Here is a 26,370-nt window from a genome sequence, read left to right on the forward strand (position 1 = left end):
ACTTCCTTTTGTATAAATTCTTTGATTTTCTTTGACTAAGGCACATAACATGTTCAGTGCTTTCTATTCTGATAAACAGTATACGAGTGCTTAATTGCTGACAGTTTACAACCTTGAATGAAGTCGAATTTATTCTAAAACAGAAAACAAGTTGTGTAAAGTAGATTTTAAAGCTGTATTTATTATTAAGACACAGTAAACTAGGTCTAATTACACTGCACAAGGAATAGTACCACTGTTTAAAAGGTTGTGAATGAACTGTCTGGGATTTTACAGTTGAAAGCCCTCTTTAATACACAACAAACTTGTTGCTTGTGAGAGCAACAAGTATGATGCCAAAATATAAAAATGTAAAAAAATAAATAAAAAAAAGAGGAAAAACCCAATGTCCAGGAAAAAATTACATTAAACAAAAAATAAGAATATTTTTTACCTGATCGTTTGGGAATATTTTTATTTTTCAAAAATATTTTTTGTCTTTCCTCTTATTTGCTTCATTCTGTTCTAAAGGGAAAACATTGCCAAAACTGGTTATTGTAATTATTATTATTATTATTATTATTATCAATAATAATAATAGTTATATAATTAGATTTTTTTGTCATATTCAAATTTGAATTTCGTTTATTTTCTTTCTCAGTAGAATGAAAGAAGAATGTTAGAATGCCATGTTGATGGCAAGCAGGGCATGACCATTTTTTCCCCTTTATTCTCTTTTCAGTGTAGTTATTTATGACATTTTCTATATTTTAATAAGCCATATACAAAATTTGTTTAATTTATATTTTACATTTTACCTTATTAATCTATTCCATTAATTGGTTCCGGAATTACAACATGCAGTACCTTAGATTTCCCTTCATTTTGGCCCTTTTAGTGGCATTTGCTGCTACATGTTGCATTACTACGTTATGTTCATGTGCCCTTGCCTGCCCAACATGCGTGTTATTTAGAATAAGTGGTAAAATAAGTAGAGAAGTAGTGAATTCCTGATGCTTGTACCAATGAGAAAGCAATGCTTTAATGTTTGTTTTTTCTGTTTCGTTTATACCATACTCGTGTGATTCAGAACCAAACTTGCCATAGCTTTAAATTGCTGTTCAACTGGTGCAGCTCCGTTCTGTGGAGTCATTTATTCTGAGACACATTGCAGTAATAAAACAGAAGCATTCTGCAAACCTGAGATATTTAGTCTTTCGGCTGCTCCCGTCGAGGGGTCGCCACAGCAGACCATCTCATCCGCAAATAACGTTTTACACCAGATGCGAGAAAACTACCACTGAGTCACCAATGCCCTACTGTAAACCTGACTATATTATTAAATAACACTTAGCATATTAAACCACTTTGTAAACACAGGATGACTCTGATTGCTCAATGTGTCTCAGTTTAAATAAATATGATTTTGTTTCCCTGTTTTGATACGGTTATACTGATGCCTACGTACCAAATAAAAGCCTAATAAGTAGATGTCGGTGTTCCCAGAGTAATTCAATGTGTGCAGCTGTTATATTTAATGTCTGATTCTTATGTTTCTTACTCATGTGTTATGCTCGAGTCTGCCCTGTTTTACTACATAATGAACTGCTGGGTTTAGTTTAATTTCATATATTTTTATTCATCATATAGGCCATTGTCTGAGAAGTTCAGTACATTTGTTAAAAGTCCCTATAGACAAATTATAATCTCTGGTTAACCTTATATTATTAACCCCTATACTATAACACTATTTCTGCACAGCTTTACACAATCAAAAGAACTATTTAAGTTTGTATACTGTAGGTACGAACTAAATGATCAAAAGGGTAGGGACAAGAACTATGAAAGAATGCCAAGAACCATTAAAATTATGCGTATTAACAGGGTTTACACGACAACAATACAAGCTTGCCAATTTAAATGGTGGTGCTGATTAAAAATAAAACAGGTGAAAGTGATCACTGTATATGTGGTAAGATCATGTGACCTGCAGGGGACGATGCACAGTGTAGACCTGCTCCATTTGGCACTATTATGTCATAATGATGTTTGTAGGTTGATAGATTTCTCCTATTTACAAATTCCATATTTACTCACCTCAAAGCGAAATGTTTTTTTGTAATTAAATTTTATTGCCTCTGATCTAGGTATATCAAAGTGATAGATAGCTTTACTGCAGGAGAAGAAAATCAACCATATATCAGGGTTTTTTGGGGGGTTAACATGGAACAACTCTAGATTTCTAGCATCGTTTTTTATTGAAAGTGACCGAAATGTCTTCTTTTGACCATGTTATTAATATACCAAGATTGCAGATTATGGATCATGGCTTAAATAGGGGAAGACATAAGAGATAAGATGGATCTTTATTAATCCCAAAGGAAATTTGAGTTTTGCTCGCAGCAGCATTACACATTAGACAGTAAATCTTAGACATGAATTACAATAATGACGTAAGACAGAAATAAAGACACAAGTACAAAATAGATTTCTCAAACTGTGCAAAAATATACGACACATTTACAAAATATGCAGAATTAATCGTGTGCATAATTGTGAAAGGAAACGATGCTTGTTATGGAAGAGATTTAGTGCAACACACTGTTTATAAAATTGTTAAACAATGTTAAACAATATATATAAATTATATATATAGTACCAGTTTACTGCTCATCAAAGACAAGAAGGCCGGCCTTGCAGGGACTCATTACAGAGCTCACTGGCTGCAGGTGGAAATGACCTCCCATGATTCTCCATAAAGCAGTGGACAAGCAGGTTTTTTTTCCCTTTTTTTTTATTTTTTAGAACACAATAAAATGGTAAAAACAGCCTGATAAATCAGCATGACTCATAGAGGGTGTGGGGACACAATGCAGCAGGGTCTGCAGTCTGCCACAAAAAGTAAACACCCACATTCCACAGACGCATGCCTATCTATTACTGAGTGCTACAAAAATAGAAATACTGCTGCCACAATGAACTGCAGCCAGAAAAAATCGATATGGATTTCCACACAGTGGATATTTCACTTTCTTTATCCAGGATGTCATTGGCTAGCTTACATTCCACATTCCACATGGCCAGATCAATTAGTAGTTGTACTCTTTAGAACAATAATAAGCCACAATTTTGTATAGGCCATGAAGCTGCTGCTGTTCTCTTTTTGAGGGACATAATCCCAATGTGGTGCAAAGAAACATAAGACCAGCACTGTGGGAAATTTACGATATATATATATATATCTTTGCAATATAAAGTACCAGTTAAAAAGATAAAACACCCCATATGAAAAAAAAATATGGCAATATATTGTAAAATATAATGAAATATATTAAATTACACATTTACATATATAGGAAACTAGTGCTTGTGAATATATTTTTAAATATGAATATCTTTTTTTCTGTTAATTATTAGTTAGTATCAGTTAGTGTAGCAACGAGGAATATTAACATTATAAAATATTTTCTATTTACCTTTAGATCAGAAAATTTTATATACTGGACATTTTAAACAGTTTGGACAGTATATACTGTATAGAGAAATATTTTTTTTGCATAAGTGACAAGTTTGGATTTATTTTCTACATTTTAAAAGAATACTGGAGATTTTAAAACTATGAAACTAAATATAGAATTTATAAATTAAGTTAGAACACTAACCACAATAACAGTCGGTTGTTATTTTGAGACACGAAGGTCAGCTGTTCTGGAATAGTAATACTTGCAAGAACAGTATTGTCAAATGCATTTGCAAAAGCACCAGGATGAAACTGGCTCTCATAAAGACCTTTCCAGAAAAGCAAGAGCAAAACTTGCCTCTGCTGTAGAGAAAAAGTTCATTTAACTTTAACAGCCTTAAAACTCACCAATTAACAGCACCTCGGATTAGAGCCGTTATGAAGGCTTTACAGGGCAGAAGTAGCAGATACTGTATGTTTCAATATCAACTGTTTAAATGAGATTATTGCTTATTTTGTATGCCTTTAGGATTTTAGTATAATGTTAGAAATAAATAAAATCAAGAAACACAAAGGAAGTTGAAGGTGTGTCCAAACATTTGACTGGTAGTGCATAATGTGAAATATTTACATCCACTCCATCCTCTTACATTCATGTCTGTGTTCAAAAAAGCAGCACATAAAGGACATTTTCAAAATCAATACTTCTGGATTAAAAGCTCAACTTAAAATTCATTGTGAGTAACACAGACATTTTCCAAGAGTGGTGCAAAATAAATGATTAAATAAAAGGAATCTATTTTTGTGGAACAGTATAGAAATTTCCCAATGCTGTTCTGCAAGAAGACGTCTCAGGGACAATATCATTACAATACTGTACTCAAATTTAAACGCTAGTCCTGCATCAAGCATTTCTGCCAGTACAGATGTTTTAATAATATACAAGTGAAAGTAAAAAAAAACAAAAAAAACAAGCACAAATTTAATTGAATATAAATTTTAAAATGAATTTAATATAAAAACAGAACTAATTTGTAACTATACACACTACCAGTCAAAGTCGGACACTCCTTCTAATTCCATGGTGTTTCTTTTTCCAAATGCAAAGTTATGCAATAATCTCCTTTAAAGCTGATATTTAGATGTTTCTGCTACTTATGCTCATAAAGCCTTCATAACGGCTCTAATCTGAAGTGCTATTAATCTGAGATTTTTGAGGCTGGTAACTCTAATGGATTTTTCCTCTACAGCAAAGGTAAGTTTTGGTCTTGCTTTCCTGGGATGGTCATCATGAGAGCCAGTTTCATCCTGGTGCTTAATGGGTTTTTACAAATGCATTGACAATACAGTTCCAGAACAGCTGACCGTCATGTCTTAAGTTTGTCTAAACAACTGACTGTTGTTGTTATTGTTGTTACTTATTGTAAATACCTACTGTAATTCTCTGTGTGTTATTTCATAGTTTTTAAATGTCCAGTATTGTTCAAGAACGTAGAAAATGTATCACAAAACATTGTTAGAAGGTGTATCCAAACTTCTGACTGGTACTGTATATACAGTTAAAGTTTACATACACTTATGTTGTTAAGTCATTAAAACAGATTTTTTTTTAACCACTGCACAAATTTTATGTTTTAAAAATGAGTTTTTTTTAAGATTTGCTATAGTTTTGGCAAGTCGGTTAGGACATCTACTTTATATATGACACAAGTACCGTAATTTGTCCAACAATTGTTTATGGACAGATTCTCTAACTTGTACTGTAAGTCACTATATTATAGTCGGTCAGCAGTCGGTCACACAGTCAGTTGATTGTGCTATTAAATAGCTTGGAAAATTCCAGAAAATTATGCTTTTTTCAAACATGAAGGTGTGGCTTTTGGGAGGCTAATTTACATCATTTGAGTCGACTTCAGGTGTACCCGTAGATGTGTTTTAATCCACAGGTTCTGCCAACTCAGTACCTCCAGTTTGATATCATTTGATAATCAAAACGGAATCAGCCAAGTCTATTGATGGAATTCCCAAGTCTGGTTTATACTTGGAAACAAATTCCAAATGCCTGAAGGTACCACAATCATCAGTACAAACAATACTACAGTATGCAAGTATAACCACCATGTGACCACACAGCCATTGTACAGCTCAGTAAGGAGAGGTGTATGGTGTACAGTATGTAAACTTCAGCTGTATAAAATGAAGACTCCTTGGCAATAATTCAGCTTGTCATGTTTGGAAAAATAAGGTGTGCATGTATGATGCTTAAAACAACACATACACACACACACATCACAGCATCATGATATGGGCCTTCTCACCTGCAAACAGCATTCAGGACTTACTGTACACATCATTGAAGGAAACATGAATGGAATGTGTCTTTTCTCATCAACTAAGAAAGGTGCACATTTTAGTAACACAAGGACATGCCACCGAAATAACTCAAGAAAACCTTGCATCTACTGTCTTGAATCCTACTGACGTTAATGGAGTATTTTGAAAAGCAGCTTTGCAACTAAGTACAAATTTAGTTGATTCATGGTATCTTTCTTCCCCCTATCAATTACATTTTTTTTTAAACGTGCCTTTATGCAAGCTCATAAATACATGCATGCTTTTTGCTTACTTTTATGACGTGTAAACCTGTGTGTACATACAGGTGATTTACTTTTAAAATCTAGTTATACTAAATTTCACCTTGCTTGTGATTTAGCTGTAGACGAAAGCCCGCAGGACGAGTGCTGTATGCAACCTCAGACATGCCGATCTCCATACAGGAATGTATAAGGACATGTTTCAGGTAAAATCAGATGCCCTTCTTCTTTTTCATCTTCAGCTGAGGAGCTTTCATACAGTCAAAACCTTGACCTTGTGTAATACAGTACATAACAAGAAAACAAATGTGTCGCAATACTATTTCCTTTTTTTTTTTTCTAGTTGAAATGATGAAAAGTTCACTCACTCACTCATCTTCTATACCACTTTATCCTGTATGCAGGGTCACTGGGACCTGGAGCCTATCCAAGGAGACTTAGGGCACGAGGCGGGGTACACCCTGGACAGGGTGCCAATCCATCACAGGGCACACACACACAAACACACACTCACACACTACGGAAATTTAGAAACGCCAATCATCCTAACTTACACATCTTTGGACTGTGAGAGGAAACTGGAGTACCTGGAGGAAACCCACCAAGCACAGGGAGAACTTGCACACAGAGACGGGAATCGAGTCTGGCCGGGAATCAAACCCGGACCCTGTTGGTGGTAAAACGTTATTATATATAAAGTCTGTATTTATTTACTTACAGATTTTTTAATCATTTACCATTGTTTATGTTTGATAGATTTAGGTTGTCCATTATTATTCTAATTGTATACCGTTTTATCATTTAAAATTATTTTTGAACATATTATGTATAATCATTTCCATATCCAGTGTATAAACTCATGGGTGTGCTTTTATCATGCCTTTGGCTCCTATAAGAGCTGCATGTTGGCTGATAGCCTGTGTGTGAATTTGCCTTTCTGATAGGACAGTAGTATAATCAGGATTGATGGTGCAATCTGGAGACATGAGACCTGTGGTGTCCCAGGAGACTGCAGCAAGTCTGAATATCACTGCACACTGTTTCATGCAGTGAGAGCCCTCAGAGTGGTCCAGAGAGGCACATACAGACCAATAGTTCATATTTTATAGCCTTCAAATGTAATAATTTAAAGGGGAAAATGACACTTTGAAATATTAGATATGAATAAAGCATGATTCAGGAGCTCAATTCACACAAACACACTATCCTCTGTATTCTGCACATTTTGATATTACAGACCAGACAGTGAAACCTTCGTGAAGACCTTTAACTCCTTCTTTTCTGGGAATTAAGGTACAGTGGCATAGTGGTTAGCGCTGTGGTCTCACACTTCCAGGGTTTCCTCCCACAGTCCAAAGACAGTGTAATTGACACTTCTAGATTCCCCTTTAATGTGTTGCGCTTGTGAGTGTGCGCTTGTGTGAGCTGCAATGGACTGGATAAGCGAATAAAAAGGATATACAGTGGCGCAAAAAAGTATTTAGTCAGCCAACAATTGTACAAGTTCTCCCACCTAAAAAGATAAGAGAGGCCTGTAATTTTCATCATAGGCATACCTTAAATATGAGAGACAAAATAAGACTTTCAACTCCCTCCAAAGATTTTCAATGGGGTTAAGATCTGGAGACTGGCTAGGCCACTTGAGGACCTTGAAATGCTTCTTATGGAGCCACTCCTTCGTTGTCCAGGCAGTGTGTTTGGGATCATTGTCATGCTGAAAGACCCAGCCATGTTTCATCTTTAATGCCCTTGCTGATGGAAGGAGGTTTTCACTCAAAATCACACGATACTTGGCCTATTCATACTTTCTTTACACGGATTAGTCGTCCTGGTCTCTTTGCAGAAAAACAGCCCCAAAGCATGATGTTTCCACCCCCATGCTTCACAGTAGGTATGGTGTTCTTTGGATGCAACTCGGCATTCTTTCTGCTCCAAACACGAAGTTCTATTTTGGTTTAATTTGACCATATGACATTCTCCCAATCCTCTTCTGGACATTCCAATTGCTCTCTAGCAAACTTCAGACGGACCTGGACATGTACTGGCTTAAGCAGGGGGACACGTCTGGCACTGCAGTATTTGAGTCCCTGGCAGCGCAGTGTGTTACTGATGGTAGCCTTTGTTACTTTGGTCCCAGCTCTCTGCATTCACTCGGCCCACTGTGTGGTTCTGGGATTTTTACCCACAGTTCTTGTGATCTTTTTGACCCCACGGGGTGAGATCTTGCACGGAGCCCCAGATGGAGGGAGATTATCAGTGGTCTTGTATGTCTTCTATTTTCTAATAATTGCTCCCACAGTTGATTTCTTCACACCAATGATTACACCTGATTTCTATACAATATATATGGGCCTCCAAGTGGCGCAGTGGTAAACTGCTCACCCTATCATCCAGAAATCACTGGTTTAGTTTTCGGGTGAGGCTGTAACTTCTCGCAGCCGGAGGTCTAGAGCTCCGCCGTTGCCGGATGAGAAGGATTGGGCTAGCAACCCGTTACGGAAACAGCAAAAGTCCTCTACAATAGAGAACTCTCGTTGCCCTATACACCGACCAGTGCTGGTGGCCTTAAGGATATGTATAGTTGTGGCCAAAAGTTTTAAGAATTACAATAATATTGGAAATTGGAAAAGTTGCTGCTTAAGTTTTTATAATAGCAATTTGCATATACTCCAGAATGTTATGAAGAGTGATCAGATAAATTGCATAGTCCTTCTTTGCCATGCAAATTAACTAAATCCCAAAAAACCTTTCCACTGCATTTCATTGCTGTCATTAAAGGACCTGCTGAGATCATTTTAGTAATCGTCTTGTTAACTCAGGTGAGAATGTTGACGAGCACAAGGCTGAAGATCATTATGTCAGGCTGATTGGGTTAGAATGGCAGACCTGACATGTTAAAAGAAGAGGGGTTTGCTTGAAATCATTGTTCTTCCATCGTTAACCATGGTGACCTGCAAAGAAACGCGTGCAGCCATCATTGCATTGCATAAAAATGGCTTCACAGGCAAGGATATTGTGGCTACTAAGATTGCACCTAACTCAACAATTTATAGGATCATCAAGAACTTCAAGGAAAGAGGTTCAATTCTTCAATTCAGCAAGCGCCAGGATCGTCTCCTAAAGAGGATTCAGCTGCGGGATCGGAGTGCCACCAGTGCAGAGCTTGCTCAGGAATGGCAGCTGGCAAGTGTGAGCGCATCTGCACACACAGTGAGGCGAAGACTTTTGGAAGATGGCCTGGTGTCAAGAAGGGCAGCAAAGAAGCCACTTCTCTCCAAAAAAAACATCAGGGACAGATTGATCTTCTGCAGAAAGTATGGTGAAGGGTCTGCTGAGGACTGGGGCAAAGTCATATTCTCCGATGAAGCCTCTTTCCGATTGTTTAGGGCATCTGGAAAAAAGCCTTGTCCGGAGAAGAAAAGGTGAGCGCTACCATCAGTCCTGTGTCATGCCAACAGTAAAGCATCCTGGGACCATTCATGTGTGGGGTTGCTTTTCATCCAAGGGAGTGGGCTCACTCACAATTTTGCTTAAAAACACAGCCATGAATAAAGAATGGTACCAAAACACCCTCCAACAGAAACTTCTTTCAACAATCCAACAACAGTTTGGTGAAGAACTATGCATTTCCCAGCACGATGGAGCACCGTGTCGTACGGCGAAAGTAATTACTAAGTGGCTCGGGGACCAAAACGTTGAAATTTTGGGTCCATGGCCTGGAAACTCTCCAGATTTTAATCCCATTGAGAACTTGTGGTCAATCCTCAAGAGGCGGGTGGACAAACAAAAACCCTCTAATTATGACAAACTCCAAGAAGTGATTATGAAAAAAAGGGTTGCTATCAGTCAGGATTTGGCCCATATATATAATCATTGTAATTTACATGTAACAAATAATAGATTCTTAACCTGTTAACCTTGAGACTCAGTCAAGGATAATCTCACCTTTCCTTTTTCTCTACTCTTTACTCCTCAAGAATTATTTTCTCAGGAAGGTGGAAGATATATGACATGACACCATCCACATGATCAGATGTCCTTCCTGGATGCAGCAAATGCTGTATGTCAGTAAATTTTGGATGTGGAAGATTGTCAGTGATGAATTTGTTAGGTATTTAGTCTTTTTTTACAGGTATATGGCAAGAGAGAAACCAAGGTGTGATGATGCTGTGATCTTGTGACCCAGTCCAATGACTAGATTAACTGGCAATAATGAATATGTTTAATAACAAGCATTCTGTATATTTAGTATGTTTGTTGCAGCTTTTGGAATTAGAAATATAGCATATTGAGAAATATCTGCTAATGTAGAGTTCTTGGTGTTTTTAGGTTGTTCTGTTATACGTGATCTTCAGAGAGTTAGAGAGATCTGTACAACCAATTATAGTGAGTTAGTTGAGTATTTAAAAAAAACTATAAATTGCAACAGTAAATTAAAACAGTATTTATTACTGCGCCACATGCGATAGTGATACAAAAACATAAACATTACACATGAATATAACACATATTTAAACATATTTCAGACACTCAATAAAATATAGATTTTATGAAAAGATGTTTAAAGTAAATTATTAATACTAATAATTAATATTCATGATTAAGATGCAAGATTAATAAGTAGTTATATGTAGTAATATGTTGTGCTTATATACTGTATGAACCTAGAGTTACTGGACTAAACATTGATGTATGAGCTAGTAACTCAGATAACCGCTGAGTACAATTGTGGTGTGCAGCAAAGCATTTCAGAAGGCACGATATCTCAAATCTTGAGAAAGGCTGCACTTGAGCTGCACTTCTGTCAGCCAACAACAGAAGTTTAAAGTTGGGCACAGGCTTACCAAAACTTGTCAGTTGATGTCTGGAAAAGTGTATTCATGGACCCAGGAGTCCAGGCTGGTGAAGGTACAGTAGCGTAATGGTGTGGGGAATGTTTTCTGGGCATACCAATCAGTTATCATCTGAATGCCACAGTCTATTTGAGTATGTTGCTGACCATGTGTATCCCCTCATGGACTCAATTTACCAACTATTATTAACTACTTCCAGCATAATAATGCACCATGTCACAGAAAAAAAGGCATCTCAAACTGGTTACGTGAACATGATGAGCGTGAAAGGCACGTGAAAAATCTACAGGAATTGGATGATGCAATGCAGAGCCAATGGGGACCATACCTTGTATTAATATGCATGGTTTCCTAATAAACTGCTCTGTGCTATATATATACTAGATACTGAATCGAATAGTTATACACCAAACACAGAAATCCCTTTGAGTTCTTTATTATGCCATAATGAACTACTTTTGTGGTTTACAGACCATAAAACACAATAGTGACATTTTCTAACAAAAAATACATATAAAAAAATCAGCAACATTTGGCATTTGCCATATATACACGTCTTCACTTTCTCAATTAAAAGTACAAAACTGTTACTCATAACACATCGCTGTAGGCATAACTAAGTCCTGTGTGGCCTAGGTATGCTTTAGTGTATCTCTTGTGCACTGGGAATAAAGACACTTGGCGTTTTAGTAACTATATTGTTTTACATGTTATGACATTGTGCTGAATAAAGAAAGGTCAGGAATACAGAAACAGTATGAGGGTCGTTCAAGTCAAACCGGGACCTTCAATTGTGCAAAACACAGTTATTAGAGTAAAACCTACCTTTATTTTCCTAAATAATATTCCCTGCTACACTAATGCACTTATCTCAGCATTTCATGAGTGCTTGGACAACATCATGAGATTGAGATTTTTTTTATAAAATGTCATTTAATAAAAATTAAAAAAATGTTTGCTCCATTCAAATATTTGACTGTGACTAGGAGAATCATCACCGTACTGTGATTGAAGACTTCTGTAAGCGTCAATCAGTCTTATAGCGTCATTCATGAGAAATTTAAAGTCCCGCACTGACTTGAATGCCACTTGTATTCACAGAACCAGCATCTGTGCGCAAGTCACTCTCAGCATTCTCATAGTGACTGTAATGAATTTTTTAAAGAATTAGTGTAAAATTGTCTAAAAGCCAAATATAATTAGTTCCATAAGTTGAGTAAGCTCCTAAAGTAAACCAGTATTCCTATTAGGAAACAAAATTGTAAGCATGGTCACAAAACCGTTATCAGTGTATGTGTGTGAAAGACATTGATAAGAAATTTACAAATTATGACCACGTTGCCTGCTGGAGAACTTTTACAACTGAGACCAAAGTGACCCATAAGCTTAAATTTCCGACATCAGGGGCTGTGAAAAAGCATCTACTCGATATGTTCTTGCTCATCTGCCAGCTTCAAATCAATTAATCAATCAATCAAAAGTAAACCTCCAGACAATGCCAAAAATGGTAAATGAGGGACTTAAAATACCCATTTTAAGCCAATAAAATGTTTAAATAGCCAAAAGACCCAGTGCAGCTCCTTCCAATAGCCTCTGGCTTGCCTAAGAGGGACCTGGAGGAGTGATAAAAAAAAAATCCTTCAGCACATCTCTGCTCAAGTGATTCTACTGAAAAATGCCAAAGACAGATTTTCATTAAAACTTAACGAGCAATAATTTTTAAATAAGTGTAATATGTAAAATTTTAATTAGCTATTTTTTTTTTTTTTTTTACAACAGACAGAGCCATTTGCACACACTGTGGTTTGATCCTCATCTGAGAATCCCAGTTGGTTTAGTTTTGTACGGGAAGTGAATAATTTATGATCTAGAAGCCTTCTATGTTTGGACCTTCTAGCCTCCCAAGGAACCAAACTTAGAAGCATGAGCCTTAGATCATTCACACTCTGGTCCTTATTCATCAGGTTGTGTAGAAACAAGCATGGATTCAAGCGAATGGAATGATATATGAATAAACCTGCATTTGATTCATATAACTGTCTAAATGAGCAGTGATTTTTGAAGCAGCTGTAAGCTAGTAATCTCCTCAGTCTCTTGTACTTTATAAACGTCATACCTGTGATTTCTACACAGGAATCAGAGGCAAATTTAAACTTTCAGTGTACAGCGCACCCTACACACATCGCCTACAATGCACAGCCAGTTTAAGGACTCTGCACACTCTCACTCTTCGTGAGGTACACGCTTGGTGTTGTTATCAAGCCTCTTTATTTATTGATTGTCTCTTTGTTCCTGGTTTTCTCGTCTTGCTCTTGCCTGACCTACTTCATGTTGTTTATTGATTGGGCCTTGACCTTGATCCTGATTCATGTAGCTGTCTTGTTGGTTCTATTTAACAAAGGCCTGAATACTTACACTCGTGCCTGAACCTGACTTACTGCCAAGATGAAATCCATTCTAATTTATGCAGGTGTTACGAAAGCGAGTAAATTGTTCAACAGGCTAAAAATGATTAAGTTTCATGATAAATGGAGAAATAAGAGGAAAAAACATGAGCGCTGATGTCTGGATGAAGACAAAGGCATATTGTTTCTACATACAGTATAAAGGATGGATAGGAACGTTTCTCTAAAGATCATGATTGCATATTTTGTAGAAGAAGGTAACATTTTGGGGTCTCAAGTGTCTAAATCTACGATCAGATACTAGATTATTGGAATAGAATGTTCTTCAGTCTAACCACATACTGTATGTGAGAACCTGGAGAACCAGAGCTTTTTGGCAACAAGCATTAAGGAAGTTTTTAAGGGAATGAAGGAGGGTGTTTTTTACCGAAATTAACATAATCAATACTGTTAATTATGATAAACAATCTGTAATGTGGTGGTGCTTTTTTCCCTCCAAAATCCATGTAAATCTTTTAGGAACATGAGGCATAACTGACTTTGGTTAGTAACAGGAGATTTTTAGAACCTTTTCCCCCTCAAAGGTCATTTGCAAATTCCCAACTATTTGCTAGTTCTTTTCTACCACCACTATAGTTTAACACATGCTTCATCCAAGACTGAAGTATTTCCAAGAGTTATACATTCAAAACATTAAAGGTGACATGCATTAATTGCTTTTCTATTGGCCACACCATCCAGTCATCTTCATCACGCAGCATGGACTTGAAGTGTTGCCATGGCAGCCAGCAGGACCCTGGAGACCTTTCTACAGAGGCAGACACTGTGTGTGTTCTCTGTAGGACCTGTGTGAGTGTGCTGGTAAAATGCATGAAAGAATGTGGGATACTTTCTGCTGATATCTCAATCCTAAATGATACTGATATGCTTTAGAGACTCGCTGATTTTCCTGATTTATTACATACAGGGACATTTGTTGCAAGTGAATGGAATGAATTCCCATCCGTGAAAAAAGGAAAGTCCTTCAGGACTCAAGTCTGTAAATGAATTTAATTAATTTAGATAAGCTATTCAGTTTACTCAGGATTATACAGCTTCCTGGGACATTCTCAAAATTATGAGATATTTTCTGTGTATGTACAGTATTTGTGTGCATGGATATACATTTAAATGCACGTTTTGTATTACAAAAGCAAGTCATGCCATATTATCATTACTGACTCAAGGCACAGGATTTCACCACATTCTTCTCATGTGTAATTCTTTACTGCATCAGTCTAATCTTTAATTCATTTTTTTTCCATCACTTGCTGTCTAATTTTGTGCATTAGTACCTTATATCACAATGCCTATGCAGTAATATATGTTGAAATATAACCATGACAGTTTAGACCAGGTCCATAGTATGTTAAACGCTTGCCTGTATGCCTTCATGCTGGCTAAAACAACATTTAGGAAGATGAAGCAAAAGACTGTAACAGGCACTTCATCATCACAGTACCTTCAATATGGCAAAAGCCTCTCTCTCCCTCTCTGTCCTGAATCTCAAAACGGAAAAAAAAAAAAAAAAAAAAAAATAAGCTGTGCCCTTTTATGATAAAAATGTAACACATGATAAATCACTGGATGATTAACCTGAGCTTCCTGAGACGGATGTTAGGCATGAAATCAGTGCTGATTAAAACCTGGACCTAATAATCTTCATCACGCTATTTTTTTAGTTTATATCAGTCCTCACCGTTTACTATTACTATTATTATTATTATTATTATTAATAATAACTACTAATGTAAATAAAAAAAGGAAAACCCCAGTCCAGATATCACCATGTACTCCTTAAATCTAATCTTTGATTTTGTAATACTGTATCAGGAAACACTATATCTTTCCAGTCTTCATCTCTACTTAATCTATCATAAGTCTACAGACCAATGAGATGAGGGAAAACTGTATGCATACAACTCCTCTTGCTCAGAGTGTTGTTCCGTTGTCTTTAGTGTGGCTAAAGCAGGCAGTGAGCCTCTGTAGAGCAGTGACCAGCACCTATTACAATTACCTGCATTAAAAGTAGCTCTGCTGATTAGCGCTATTGCTAATAAGACAACGATGTATTCAACACATACTGTATCGACTCCTATAAACATCTTTCTCTGTCTCATATACTGTATACACTAATCCACAAGCCAAACATACCAAACTCACAACCCACAAATATCAATGAGCGTACTGTACTTGTTGCTCTCCGAAGACCATGCAGATTATCTATGCACATAAATTTTTTTTAAAATCTCTATTTAATTCTGAGCTAAGCGAGCTTTCAACGTGGCACAATGTGAAATGAGATTCCTTTTCATTTTCAAAATGAGCTAAAGCCTGCAGTCTGCAGAGGCAGAAAGTGGTTCAGCCTTTAAACACACTTTATCCCTGTTAATCAGTCAGTGTGTAGGATTTGCAGGGTTATTAATTTTAATTATGTTTTTATGTAACTATGAAATTATGTTAAGACTTGTTTTTTAAAGAATAGCACAGAGACGCAGATTTGCAGCAGGAAATGTCACTCACTGCTGTTATAAAATGGAAGATATTGCAAAAGCCAGCCGTGCACCTGGCAGCATCACAGAAATCACAGCTCTAATGCTGATGTATCTGCTGCAATGCGTCTGCCATCAGGATTTCTGGTCTGACATTAAACATTTCTGGGCATTTTATTACATCCAATTACATTACATTTCTAAAAAAAAAAAAAAACTGCTTTTTTTGTAATCCACTTCCTTATCTTCTTTAGTGTAGACAGCTTCAGGATAGATCTCTCAGGTATAAATCTGTTTGTTTGTTCTTATTTTAGCCCTCAGCTCCTTTCACACTGGCAGGATCGGATTCCTGCTCTGCGCTGTGAGGCCCCTGTCGGGCAGAGAGACGCTCCAGAGAGCGAGGGGAGTCGCTGGTTGAACGGCATCCCCAGCATCGCGCCAGGTCAGCGCGGAAAGACGGAGTGTACAAGCCGTAGATCACTGGGTCACAGCAGGTGTTCAGGTTACCAAATACAAAGAGCAGGTGGTGGACGTACTCAGGAGTGACCTTCAACATCTCTGGTTGGAACCAGTACCAGATCCCCAACAGGTAGTATGGAGTCCAGCAGATTATGAATGACAGGACGATGATTATTGTCATCTTCAGCGTCTTCATTCTTGCTTTGGGGATCATGTCTGTTCGGCTGCGCCGGAGACACGACTCCCCCGCTGCACAGAGGAAGCAGATCCTGTCAGCTGAAATACTTTATATGGAACCTACTATAGATGCAGAATAACTTAAAATCTGCATTAAATTTTTTTATTATTATAGACGGTAAATCTTCTAGTATTAAGTTACATAATTATGCTCTTTGAGCTGGGAAAATGCACTGCACTACGCAATATTAATGTACCTACCGTACTTTATAATCTTTGATAGACCTCACTACTGTATGTAACATAAACTGCTCCTTTAGTGAGACTTGCCTTTATCTGCATCAGAGGGATTATAATTATTTCTCAAATTATGCAATTTTAAAGTGCCTGAGTATTGTAGCTGTAAACATCCTTTAGGTTTTATTCCATTTAGCATGCATTTGGCTTAACAATGTTTATGTAGAGTAGACTGGTTGGCAGAAAGCTGATAAAACTCAGTGTACTATTAATTTTAAATTAGATGCAAAACAGCAAAAAAGTTGCGCTGAGCTACACAACAACTGCATTCTCTCCTTGAAATATAGTAGCAGCATGCAGAGTTGCCAAAACATCTTTTTTTTTACCTACAAAGAGGTAACTGAACGTGCAGGACGATTAAATAAAAATTAACTGCTGCCATCATTCGAGGGAGCTCATGTTAAACTACATTGGAACCTTGGATTGTGAGTGACGTGGTCTGTGAACGTTTTTGCAAGACGAGTAAACTTTTAAAATCAATTTTACCTTGATAAATGAGCGAGGGCTTGATATATACGAGTAGTCCGCATGCGCTTTGTCACCCGAGCGTCACGTGATCCCAACTGAGCTAATGGTTCTTCTCTCATGCACGCTGCGGCATTGTGGGTAAGTCTCAGGGCGCGTGCGTCACTCGTATAGTCACCATCCATATGCGCATATACTGTTTATTATAACATTGTGACAACGTGTGTGTATGTGCCGCATAAAGCAAAAACAAGTGTCATTAAAGATCCAGTTTATAGAGTCTCAGTCTGTCAGAGAACAGTGATTCTATTAGTGTGTGTGCACACGGGAGTGTCATTGTGTTTGTGCCCGCAAACACGCGCATGTGTGTGTGAAAGTCATCCTACACAGTAGCTCTCTCCCCCTTCCTCTCCTCTCCCGTCTTACTTTAGCTTCACACACAACACATGGGTGCATGTGCTCGCACAAACACACACACACACACACTGAAACGGAAACACTTCTCTGTTGGAAATCTTTTCAAAGGTAAAGTGCAGGTTAATTTGTTTTATTTTTTTACTTTATATTTTGTATTAATTATTTAATATGAATATTTTTGGGCTGTGAAACGAATCATCGAAGTTTCCATTATTTCTTAATGGGAAATTTCATATACAAGCATGTTCCCGGAACAAATAATGCTCGCAATTCAAGATTTAACTACCGGCTTCTACAATTACCTTTGTTTTTGTGTTCCTGTCTGTTGATCTCGAAGAGGATGCGGGTGTAACAGCAGCTCATGACTAGAAGAGGTATAACATAGAGAGTGACAAAGTGGAACATGTTGTAGACTGTCTCCTGCCATCGCTCTGGAAAACTCCCATGTGTTACACATTGAGTGAAATCCACTTTTTCTGCTTTGATAGCTCTGAAGATAAACAACTGAAAAAGAGACAAATGTTTGAGTGAAATTTCTGGGGGGAAAAAAATAATCGATCCATAAACCCAACCTATACAGATGTCATAATAAACACTTCAATTAGTTTCAATTCTATTTGATACGCTCCTTCCTGTTTACATTCATTACTTGCTCCTTCCTAATTCTTTTATCTCTTGCTGCATCACCTGCTGTGTTCACATGCATCCTCCCCCAGCCCTGCTACAGTAGGTGTATATTAAATTAGGAAGAAAAAATCGGATGCGGAAGCGTTCTGCATCATCCCTTGCTGCTGACATGTGTGCATATACAATTTCCTGCAATCCTAGAGCTCCTCTGAAATACATAACCCTGATGTTATACCCTGGCATATTTTAGTCCAGACACAACATATCTTGGCACACACATTCACACACACATACACACACACTGAGACGTTGCATAGAAACCTGTGTTTGACATCATACACATCCCAAGTAACTGTGATCAATCTATTATTGGTTTAGTATTTTAATAGTGTTTATTGCAATTACCTGTACATTTAAAATGTGTAAATTTTACTGCTACCAAAATATGGGATATAGTATTGCAAAAAAAACATAGTAATGCATAAAATGGCAAAGTCAAATGCTCTGGTTTTAGGGGCTATATGGTCTGAAAAACAGTGTAGACTGGATCTCCAAAATCTGAGAATTAGAATCAAAATATTAAATAATTAAAAAAATATTGTGTTAAAGGCCATGTGTACTGTTGTATGCAATATACCACTTTTGTGCCGTCCTGCTCCACTGGTCAACACCATAAGTTCAGTATATTTCAGATCTGTTGGAAACTCTATTTTGGTATATATAATAATAAATATTAATAATAAGATTTTTTTTTGTTTTATAGAATTTGGACGACAGTAAATGTAGCCAGAAACAGATTGTTAAAAAACGTATATGATGCATTCTTTAATACACAGCAGATTGTTGGTGATTTTACTGTATAATGATGTACCCACTGAGAGGTGCTGTTATGGGACAATAAAGCATCACAGCACCTTGTTATTAATATTTTCCTATTACAACATACCGCATGTTTTGGGACAATGCTTGTGACAAATAAACCGGGCAATGTTTGTGCCATGCATCAGTAATAGGCATGCTTTGAACTATCCTCATTACTGCTGCGGTTTTCATCCGGTGACCCTCATGTGACCCTTTAGAGCCAAGTTTTGGGGCAGAACATCGAAAAGCTAAAGCAATCATGATGGTAAAAGCCTTATTCATGTCAACATCAGCTTCATTTTGTACCTGTTATATACAAATTGCACAGACTGCACACAAAAGGATCAGTGTGTGTGTGTGTGTGTGTGTGTGTCTGTTAGTCTGGAAGAAGATCTGTTAAATATGGCATAATACATTCACCAATCAACCTAATGTTGGATTTTAAAATGACCTTTCAGGTGATGGCAGGAGCTTGGCCACCACCAGAGCACATTCTTGCTGTGGAAATATCACCCATAGCAGATTCGAGCTCATTATTCAAGACAGCTTATGTAAAAATTGATGTATGCACTTATGCATGTGGGAGGATGAGCTACTTATTCAAGGCAATAGTTCAGGTCTCTAGCACATGCTGTTATAAAATAAATATGAAAGATTTCAACCGTATACAGTATTTTTTAATCTGGAAAATGACTAATCGTCTGAAGTGTATACAGAAGAAGCAGTAATGTTCACTTAAATAAGAGGACCAGATTATCCAGGATCATTTTTTTTTCACAAAAAAAAAAAAAGTGCTCCACCTCTTCCTTATTATTTCTGATGAATATATACTTTTCTCTCTATTTATTTGCTAAACAGTTTTTCTAGATAGACTGGCAATTGTCTACTCCAATTAAATTTAATTAAACTACTTAATACCCGCAGCATACTGTATTGAATGTCCCCGAGAGCTTAATGGACCATTTGAGCAGGCATTTTCGGTCACAATAGTAGTACTGTTGTGAAAAGAACCACAGAAATAATCTGAACACAGTGGATACTGGTGCATCCATAATGAAAATAGCACAACACAGTTTCCCTTTCTTTTTTTAACATATACACTGTAGGGTGTTGTAGCCCACCTGTGGGGATGCAAGGAGCAAGCTGAGGCTCCATGCCAGCACCAGCATTCTCTTGTTGCGCCGGTGTGCATTAAGGGTGTCGAGAGGGTGCAGGATGGCATGCTGTCGGTCCAGGCTGATCACCACCAGGATGAATGCAGAGGCCTGCATGGCAAACAACTTAAGGAAGCTAAGCAACTTGCAAAGACCATCACCTCCGTGCCACTGTACCGTCACATTCCACACCATGTCCAGTGGCATCACGATAAATGTCATCATCAGATCTGCTACGGCCAGACTCCTAATGAGGGGCCGCAGGTGAGAAGCCAGTCGCCGTCCCCGTCCACGGCACACGCTGATAAGGAGTGCCAGGTTACTGACTGCTGCAAACAGGAAAAGCACCAGTGTGGCGCCAACTCGGAACTGTGCCGCCCGGGTAAATGTGGGAGCCACCCAATCGGCCAGTGGCGGGGAGAGAGAGGAGTTCGAGACATCCTGCAGAGAGGTGTCTAGCTCTAAGGGGGAAAAGAGAGAGTCGTTCCTCGGCATCCAGTTACCCAGAATTCTCAAGCTCTAAACAAAAACAACAAAAAAAAAAAAACAGTACTTTATTACAAGGTTTCTTATTTTAAAAATAAAAGATAACTGGCTTGAACACAGCCAAAGCCGACATCTTAGCAAATTACAACGTGCTATCCATGTAGTCACATTTATGTAGGATTTCCATACAATGTTAATCATTATACAATAAACAAAATTTTTAATAAAAAACTATTTTTAAACATATTTACTCACTTAAAGTTTACAATTTCTTATTTTGTTGACAAATATATTGTATTAACATATAGTCAAGTCCAACATTTGATTGTGCAGAACAATAGAACACGAGATACATAAACGAGAGTTAAAATCTACCTTTATTTCGGTATATACTCCCCTGCCACACTAATGCACTTTCACTGAAATAAAGCATTTCACTTGGATACCATCAAAATAGAAAGTGTTCTCAGTACGCCATAGCCATGGTCAGACTGCGTGCTTCACAAGTGAAACACTGGCCTCCCAGGAACTCCTTTAACAGCCCAAACATGGAAATCATTTGGAGTGAGATCAGGACTGTACAGGGAAGGTGGCATTAATTCCAAGCCCAGTCTTTGTTTTGTACAAGAGGTGAAAGATGTGAGTTAGGTGAAAGTTAGTCTTCTGCAAATGGCAATCGATTTTACGGCTTCATTTAAGAGCGATTTTATTGAAATTCCCATGTAAAAATAAATACTTAACCTCATCTCATGTGTCAATAGAAAAAGAATATGCCAAGCTTAATAAAATAAAATGAAAATAATTTCAATAACCTTCAAATATTAAATTAATTTGACAGTATAAAATATACTTTTGGCTGTGAAAGCTGTACAAAGAAGACTACCTACTGTACTGCATGTCCTCAAAGTTGTCCTTCTATTGTGTGTGCATCACTGGGTTACCACCAAAGCACACCAATAGACCTCCATGACATATAGAGTTTTAAATGCCAGTCAATGACCTTGATGTTTACCACGGTTTTACCTAGTTTACTACTTAGCCAATCCAAGCTAACCTTACCTTCACATCTTTTTTAAGCACTTAAACCACCCTACAAAAATGTGCTGTGATTGTAACTGAAAACAGCATTATTTCTATTCATATTTTATTAAGCTTTGTCAAAAAAAGACACAGACAGCAATTTATTAGATAATATACCCTGCCCAGAAATGGTTTGAGGCCATTTCTTTTTTCTTCCATTGTGGCAGGCCCACTAAGGGGAGGATTAAAAAAAGGGTGTTGAAACAAGCCTCCTCTGGGACTGCTTTCAAAACATGGCAGAATGTATTTACAGCATGTCTAGAGAAACCCACTGTTGGTGTTAGAAAAATATTTGCAGCAGAAAAAGATACCTATTAATCATTACCACAAACCACATTTGCTTTCCTCAAATCAGACTGCTAATGCATTCCTTCATTAAAAAATCTTGTAAAAATCTAAGAACCCAAAGTCTCTCATTGAGCTGCTTTAATATTCCCATTACAAGCAGCACTGGAGAAAGTGCTGACATGGATCACACACGAAGTTGAGGGTAGATGTGACTCACAGCGCTAGAGAAAATGAGGAATGAACAAATCATTTGGCAACAGTATTGCTATTTTTAGATGCACCCCTAGAGGAGAGTATCAGTTGGTTAACTGTATCTTTATGGCTACAATGTGGTGGTCTTATTCAACATCATATATACAGTAGCACCCCATGTGAACGTGAATGTAGTATACTGTACCTTCAAAATGTATGCGTATACTGTATGACTTAACATTGTACTTTTCTTTTGTATTCTTCATACCTTTGCAAACTAAAATGTATCTTCGGAATATGTGTGTGCTGATGGTGTAAAAATGTGAATGTGAATTCATTGTGTTCCTCAAAAGAGCTAAGGCCAGCACTAGCTAAGCTGGAGTTGGACAGTTATAAAGAGTATTGGCTTTGCTGAATTTAGTCTTTAATATTGATATGTATTGATGTATAATGTCTGTTGCAGTGAGTGATCTCTCTCGCTTTCAGTCTAGTTTCTGCATTTACACAAAGTTTGAAAAAAAATAAAATGACTGGGTCAGTGGCCATCAAATCCACAACACTCGGACATGTAGCTAGACATGGTTCTTTTTATAAGATCTTTTTTACTTTATAGGTTTGAGATACAGCAATAGTTATTGAACAGATAATACTGATCCTTTTGGATTTTACTGCAGTCCTAGGTCTCTTAGTATGAGGGTTGTAAATTTCTCATTAATGAAGGCATAAATCCTGATAGACATTTACAGATGACTTCAAGCACAGTACGGTGATGCGACTATTAGCTGCAGTAAAATATTTGAATGGTGTAAATGAATGATGATCCTGGGCTGAGGTGGCTCAAAGCCCACTGCAGTATTTCCTGTTATCATTTAGTGAGTGGATCCGTGAAAACTGATGGATAACTTGTCACCAACTTGCGAAAGAGATGCAACTGTCTGTGGGAACTGTACACACAATCATTTACAGACACCCCTCGCACATTACATAAACTTGGCTGAGAATTATTGCCGTATCCTCCTATACAGTCCTGACCACGCTCCAAGCGATTTCCACATGTTTGGGGTATTAGGAGTTCCTGGAGAGTTTTATGTACATAAAGGAGACAGTCTGATCATGGCTCTGCAGTACTAACAAAACTTTCTGACTTGATGGTAGCATTAGGGTAGCACAGGGTTTTATTAAAATAATAATTTTCATAATTATTTTATTAACACTTTCTTTTTTTTTTGCCATGGGGCTTTAGATTGAAGTCCAGTAAATGTTGCCAATTTAAGGGTGAAAGGTCAGCTCAACTGATGCTTAACCCTTAAAGGTCAGTCAAACTGAATTACAAATTAAAATCTGAACTACATACAATTGAATGGCAGAATGCATGGCATGCACAGTTATGTATTAATTATGTATGATTGTATTTCTGCTAGCAGAAACCTCCACAGTCATCACAGTATAGATGATACAAATATAAACACATTATTATAAAGACTGTAGATTCAGTAGTAGTGCAGTTGTAGATAATGTGAATGTAGTGGAATGCAGCTCGCTGATTGTTAAATGATATTTAGAGTAATTTAATTAAGTTAAATTACCTTAAGCAATAAAAAGGTCAAATTTATTACATATTACTTGAGGGTAATGAAGTTAAGAGCTCATCCGCACAAATGAAGACAATTTAATCAGCTCCTGCAACCCAGTTTCACCTACTTGCAATTATGCAATCTTATGTCAGCTCTTAGATTGTAAGAAACCTCTCTTTAGCAGGCCTGAATAGTGTTTGACGCTTCTGAAAGTATATTGAACTATTTTCAGTGTCATGTGCAATGAACGACCACACTTTCTGTTACTGCCTCGCTTCTACCCTATAGTTTATCCCCACCTGAGGCACGATATCATTCAGGCTCAAGGACTGATAGGCGTGACACAATGACAAAGCCTGTTCTCATCTCCTTTGTGCTCGCCTACTGAAAGTCTGAACCGTCTGCTGCATTTTGGATCACATGCTCAAAGACCAGACTTGAGGGCTGTACAGTTACGAGCAGCGTCTTATCTATAGAGCCTTTACAGTCTGCCTGTTCCTTAACAGTTCAGTTATTTTTATTTAACCTTCATTTTGAAATATGAATGAATCATTTCTCAAGTCAGGATGCTAATCCGATTCATAATGACTAAATACCCACTAAGCTCAGTAAGTCCCCATGGTGACTTTCAGCAATAAGCCGGAGGAATTTAATTCAGTTGCAGCGCAAAGGTCTTTTTTTTTTAGCATGCAGTGGGATTTGAAGAGTGAAAGAACAAAAATGGTTCTGTCATATCAAATGACACGAGACACATAATCTTAATAGAATTACTTATTTCACATGTAACTAAGAAGTCATAATTATTAACACATTTTTCCTAAGTTGTAATAGAATCCAAGTAGACAAAGTTATTCTTACCTCTCTCCTGACCTATGGCAATTTAGATTCTGTCCTATAATTATTGGCACCCTTGACCATGATATATAAAAAGGTTATGGAAATCATATTTGTGGTCAATTATCTCGACATGGAAATATGAAATGAACCTTTAAGTGAAGAAAATTTGTTCTAATAAAATAAACAAATCTATTTAACATGTATTTTTATTTTTGCCCACAGTCATGGGTGGTTATAACAGTAAATAATACATACTGTAAAGGCATTATCTTCTTACATACTGGGTTTGCAGCAAGAAATAGTTTTAAAACACTGACACTGGTCTTACTTGGCTAAAGATGTGTCATGGTTAAAGGCTAACTAATGCGCATGCTCTCAGATTGGCCACATACTGTAAAAATGACCATTTGGGAAACATCTTTAATATTATTACTGAAAGAATCTAAAGATAGCAATGTCCCATGTGTTAAAAATTTTACAAAATATAAATTAAAATACATTACTTTTACATGTGAAAGGTTAATGTTCCTCCAATTGCTTATTTAAGATTCCATTTTAATGTGCACTCTTTGACCGAAGAGCAAATACAATTACTTTCTAACCAGCAGTCATAACATGAGCCATAGCAGAGCCACTGCACCAAATAACTTTTCCCTCCCACCTGCTATTTGAAATTATGTAACATTAAATTCCACCTTCAGTTTAATCTCTTTAATTAGAGCAAGAATGTTTCAGTCGTGGCTCTAAACATAATCTCAACAGGAATGAGCCTTATTTACAGTAAAACCCTCAGCTCACAGTAAGGGCTTGAACTGTCTCACCATCCTTAACTTCGGAGTAAATATGGTTATTGAAAACTGTTGACTGGTGTGGATTATAAAACCTGTGGACTACTGATCTGAGGGTCACAAGTTCAAATCCCAACACTGCCAAGCTGCTGCTGCTGGGCTCTTGAGCGAGGGCCTTAACCCTAAACTGCTCAGGTGTATAAAAAATAGACAAATCTAAGTCAGTCTGGATAGGGGCGTCTGCCAGGTGCCATAAATGTAAAAAGAACAGTATATTAGTGCAAGTGTGTCTAATTACTATTAAACAGGGACATCTGTTTTTGTTTGTTTGTTTTATCCATTAATAATTATTAACATTTATTCTTTCACACTAACTATTGAACAACTACATCTTTTCTAGCAATGTGGGGGAAAATAGCTATGAAAAGTCAGATTGTCGGAATCTAAGAAATCATAATTCTTTTATAAAACTTACAGAAGTTCTTGATAAAATATCCCCTCAATAATCCGACATTGCTTACTATGCATAGTGGAATAATACTGTATATGTACAATTTTAAATTCTGAAAAATGAAAAGATCTTACCTGCCTCATGCAATGTAATGCTCCTGTCCACCTACAGAGAATCGCATCCTCTATAACGCCAAATAAAAACCGGGTTTTCGTTAACAATACACAGTCGAATCCTAGCACTTTTTTCAATGCAAACTTCCATTTCTGATAAGAATCTGTTAAAGACGATGAGCCAGTGCGGTAAGGTGAGATGGCGAGCTGCTGTGACACTGCAGCAGGTAAGTGAGCTCGCGCCGGTATCCGGTAAAAGCAGCGCGCGACGGAGGGAACGCG

The 26,370-nt window shown here is 37.2% G+C and overlaps 1 protein-coding gene across 1 annotated transcript; it reads right to left on the minus strand.

The window, feature by feature from the left end:
• Positions 1-15,667: 15,667 nt before the first annotated feature.
• LOC128520305 (gonadotropin-releasing hormone II receptor-like) lies at positions 15,668-26,245 on the minus strand. The gene is made up of 4 exons (XM_053494492.1): positions 26,110-26,245; positions 20,247-20,798; positions 17,940-18,141; positions 15,668-16,530 (listed from the first exon to the last, which is right to left on the minus strand). Exons 1-4 carry the CDS (start codon positions 26,116-26,118, stop codon positions 16,133-16,135), a joined length of 1,161 nt encoding a protein of 386 aa, XP_053350467.1. The 5' UTR covers positions 26,119-26,245; the 3' UTR covers positions 15,668-16,132.
• Between the last annotated feature and the right edge of the window lie 125 nt (positions 26,246-26,370).

The sequence above is a fragment of the Clarias gariepinus genome, chromosome 4 (assembly GCF_024256425.1).
Source record: "Clarias gariepinus isolate MV-2021 ecotype Netherlands chromosome 4, CGAR_prim_01v2, whole genome shotgun sequence".
NCBI lineage: Eukaryota > Metazoa > Chordata > Actinopteri > Siluriformes > Clariidae > Clarias > Clarias gariepinus.

Excerpts from the sequence above, each read along its gene's own strand:
- LOC128520305 (XM_053494492.1), bottom strand. Across the intron at positions 18,142-20,246 it reads TGCTCCTTGCATCCCCACAG|TTGTTTATCTTCAGAGCTAT; the intron begins GTGGGCTACAAC and ends TCTCTTTTTCAG. Across the intron at positions 16,531-17,939 it reads ACAGGAACACAAAAACAAAG|CGGGGGAGTCGTGTCTCCGG; the intron begins GTAATTGTAGAA and ends TCCTCTGTGCAG.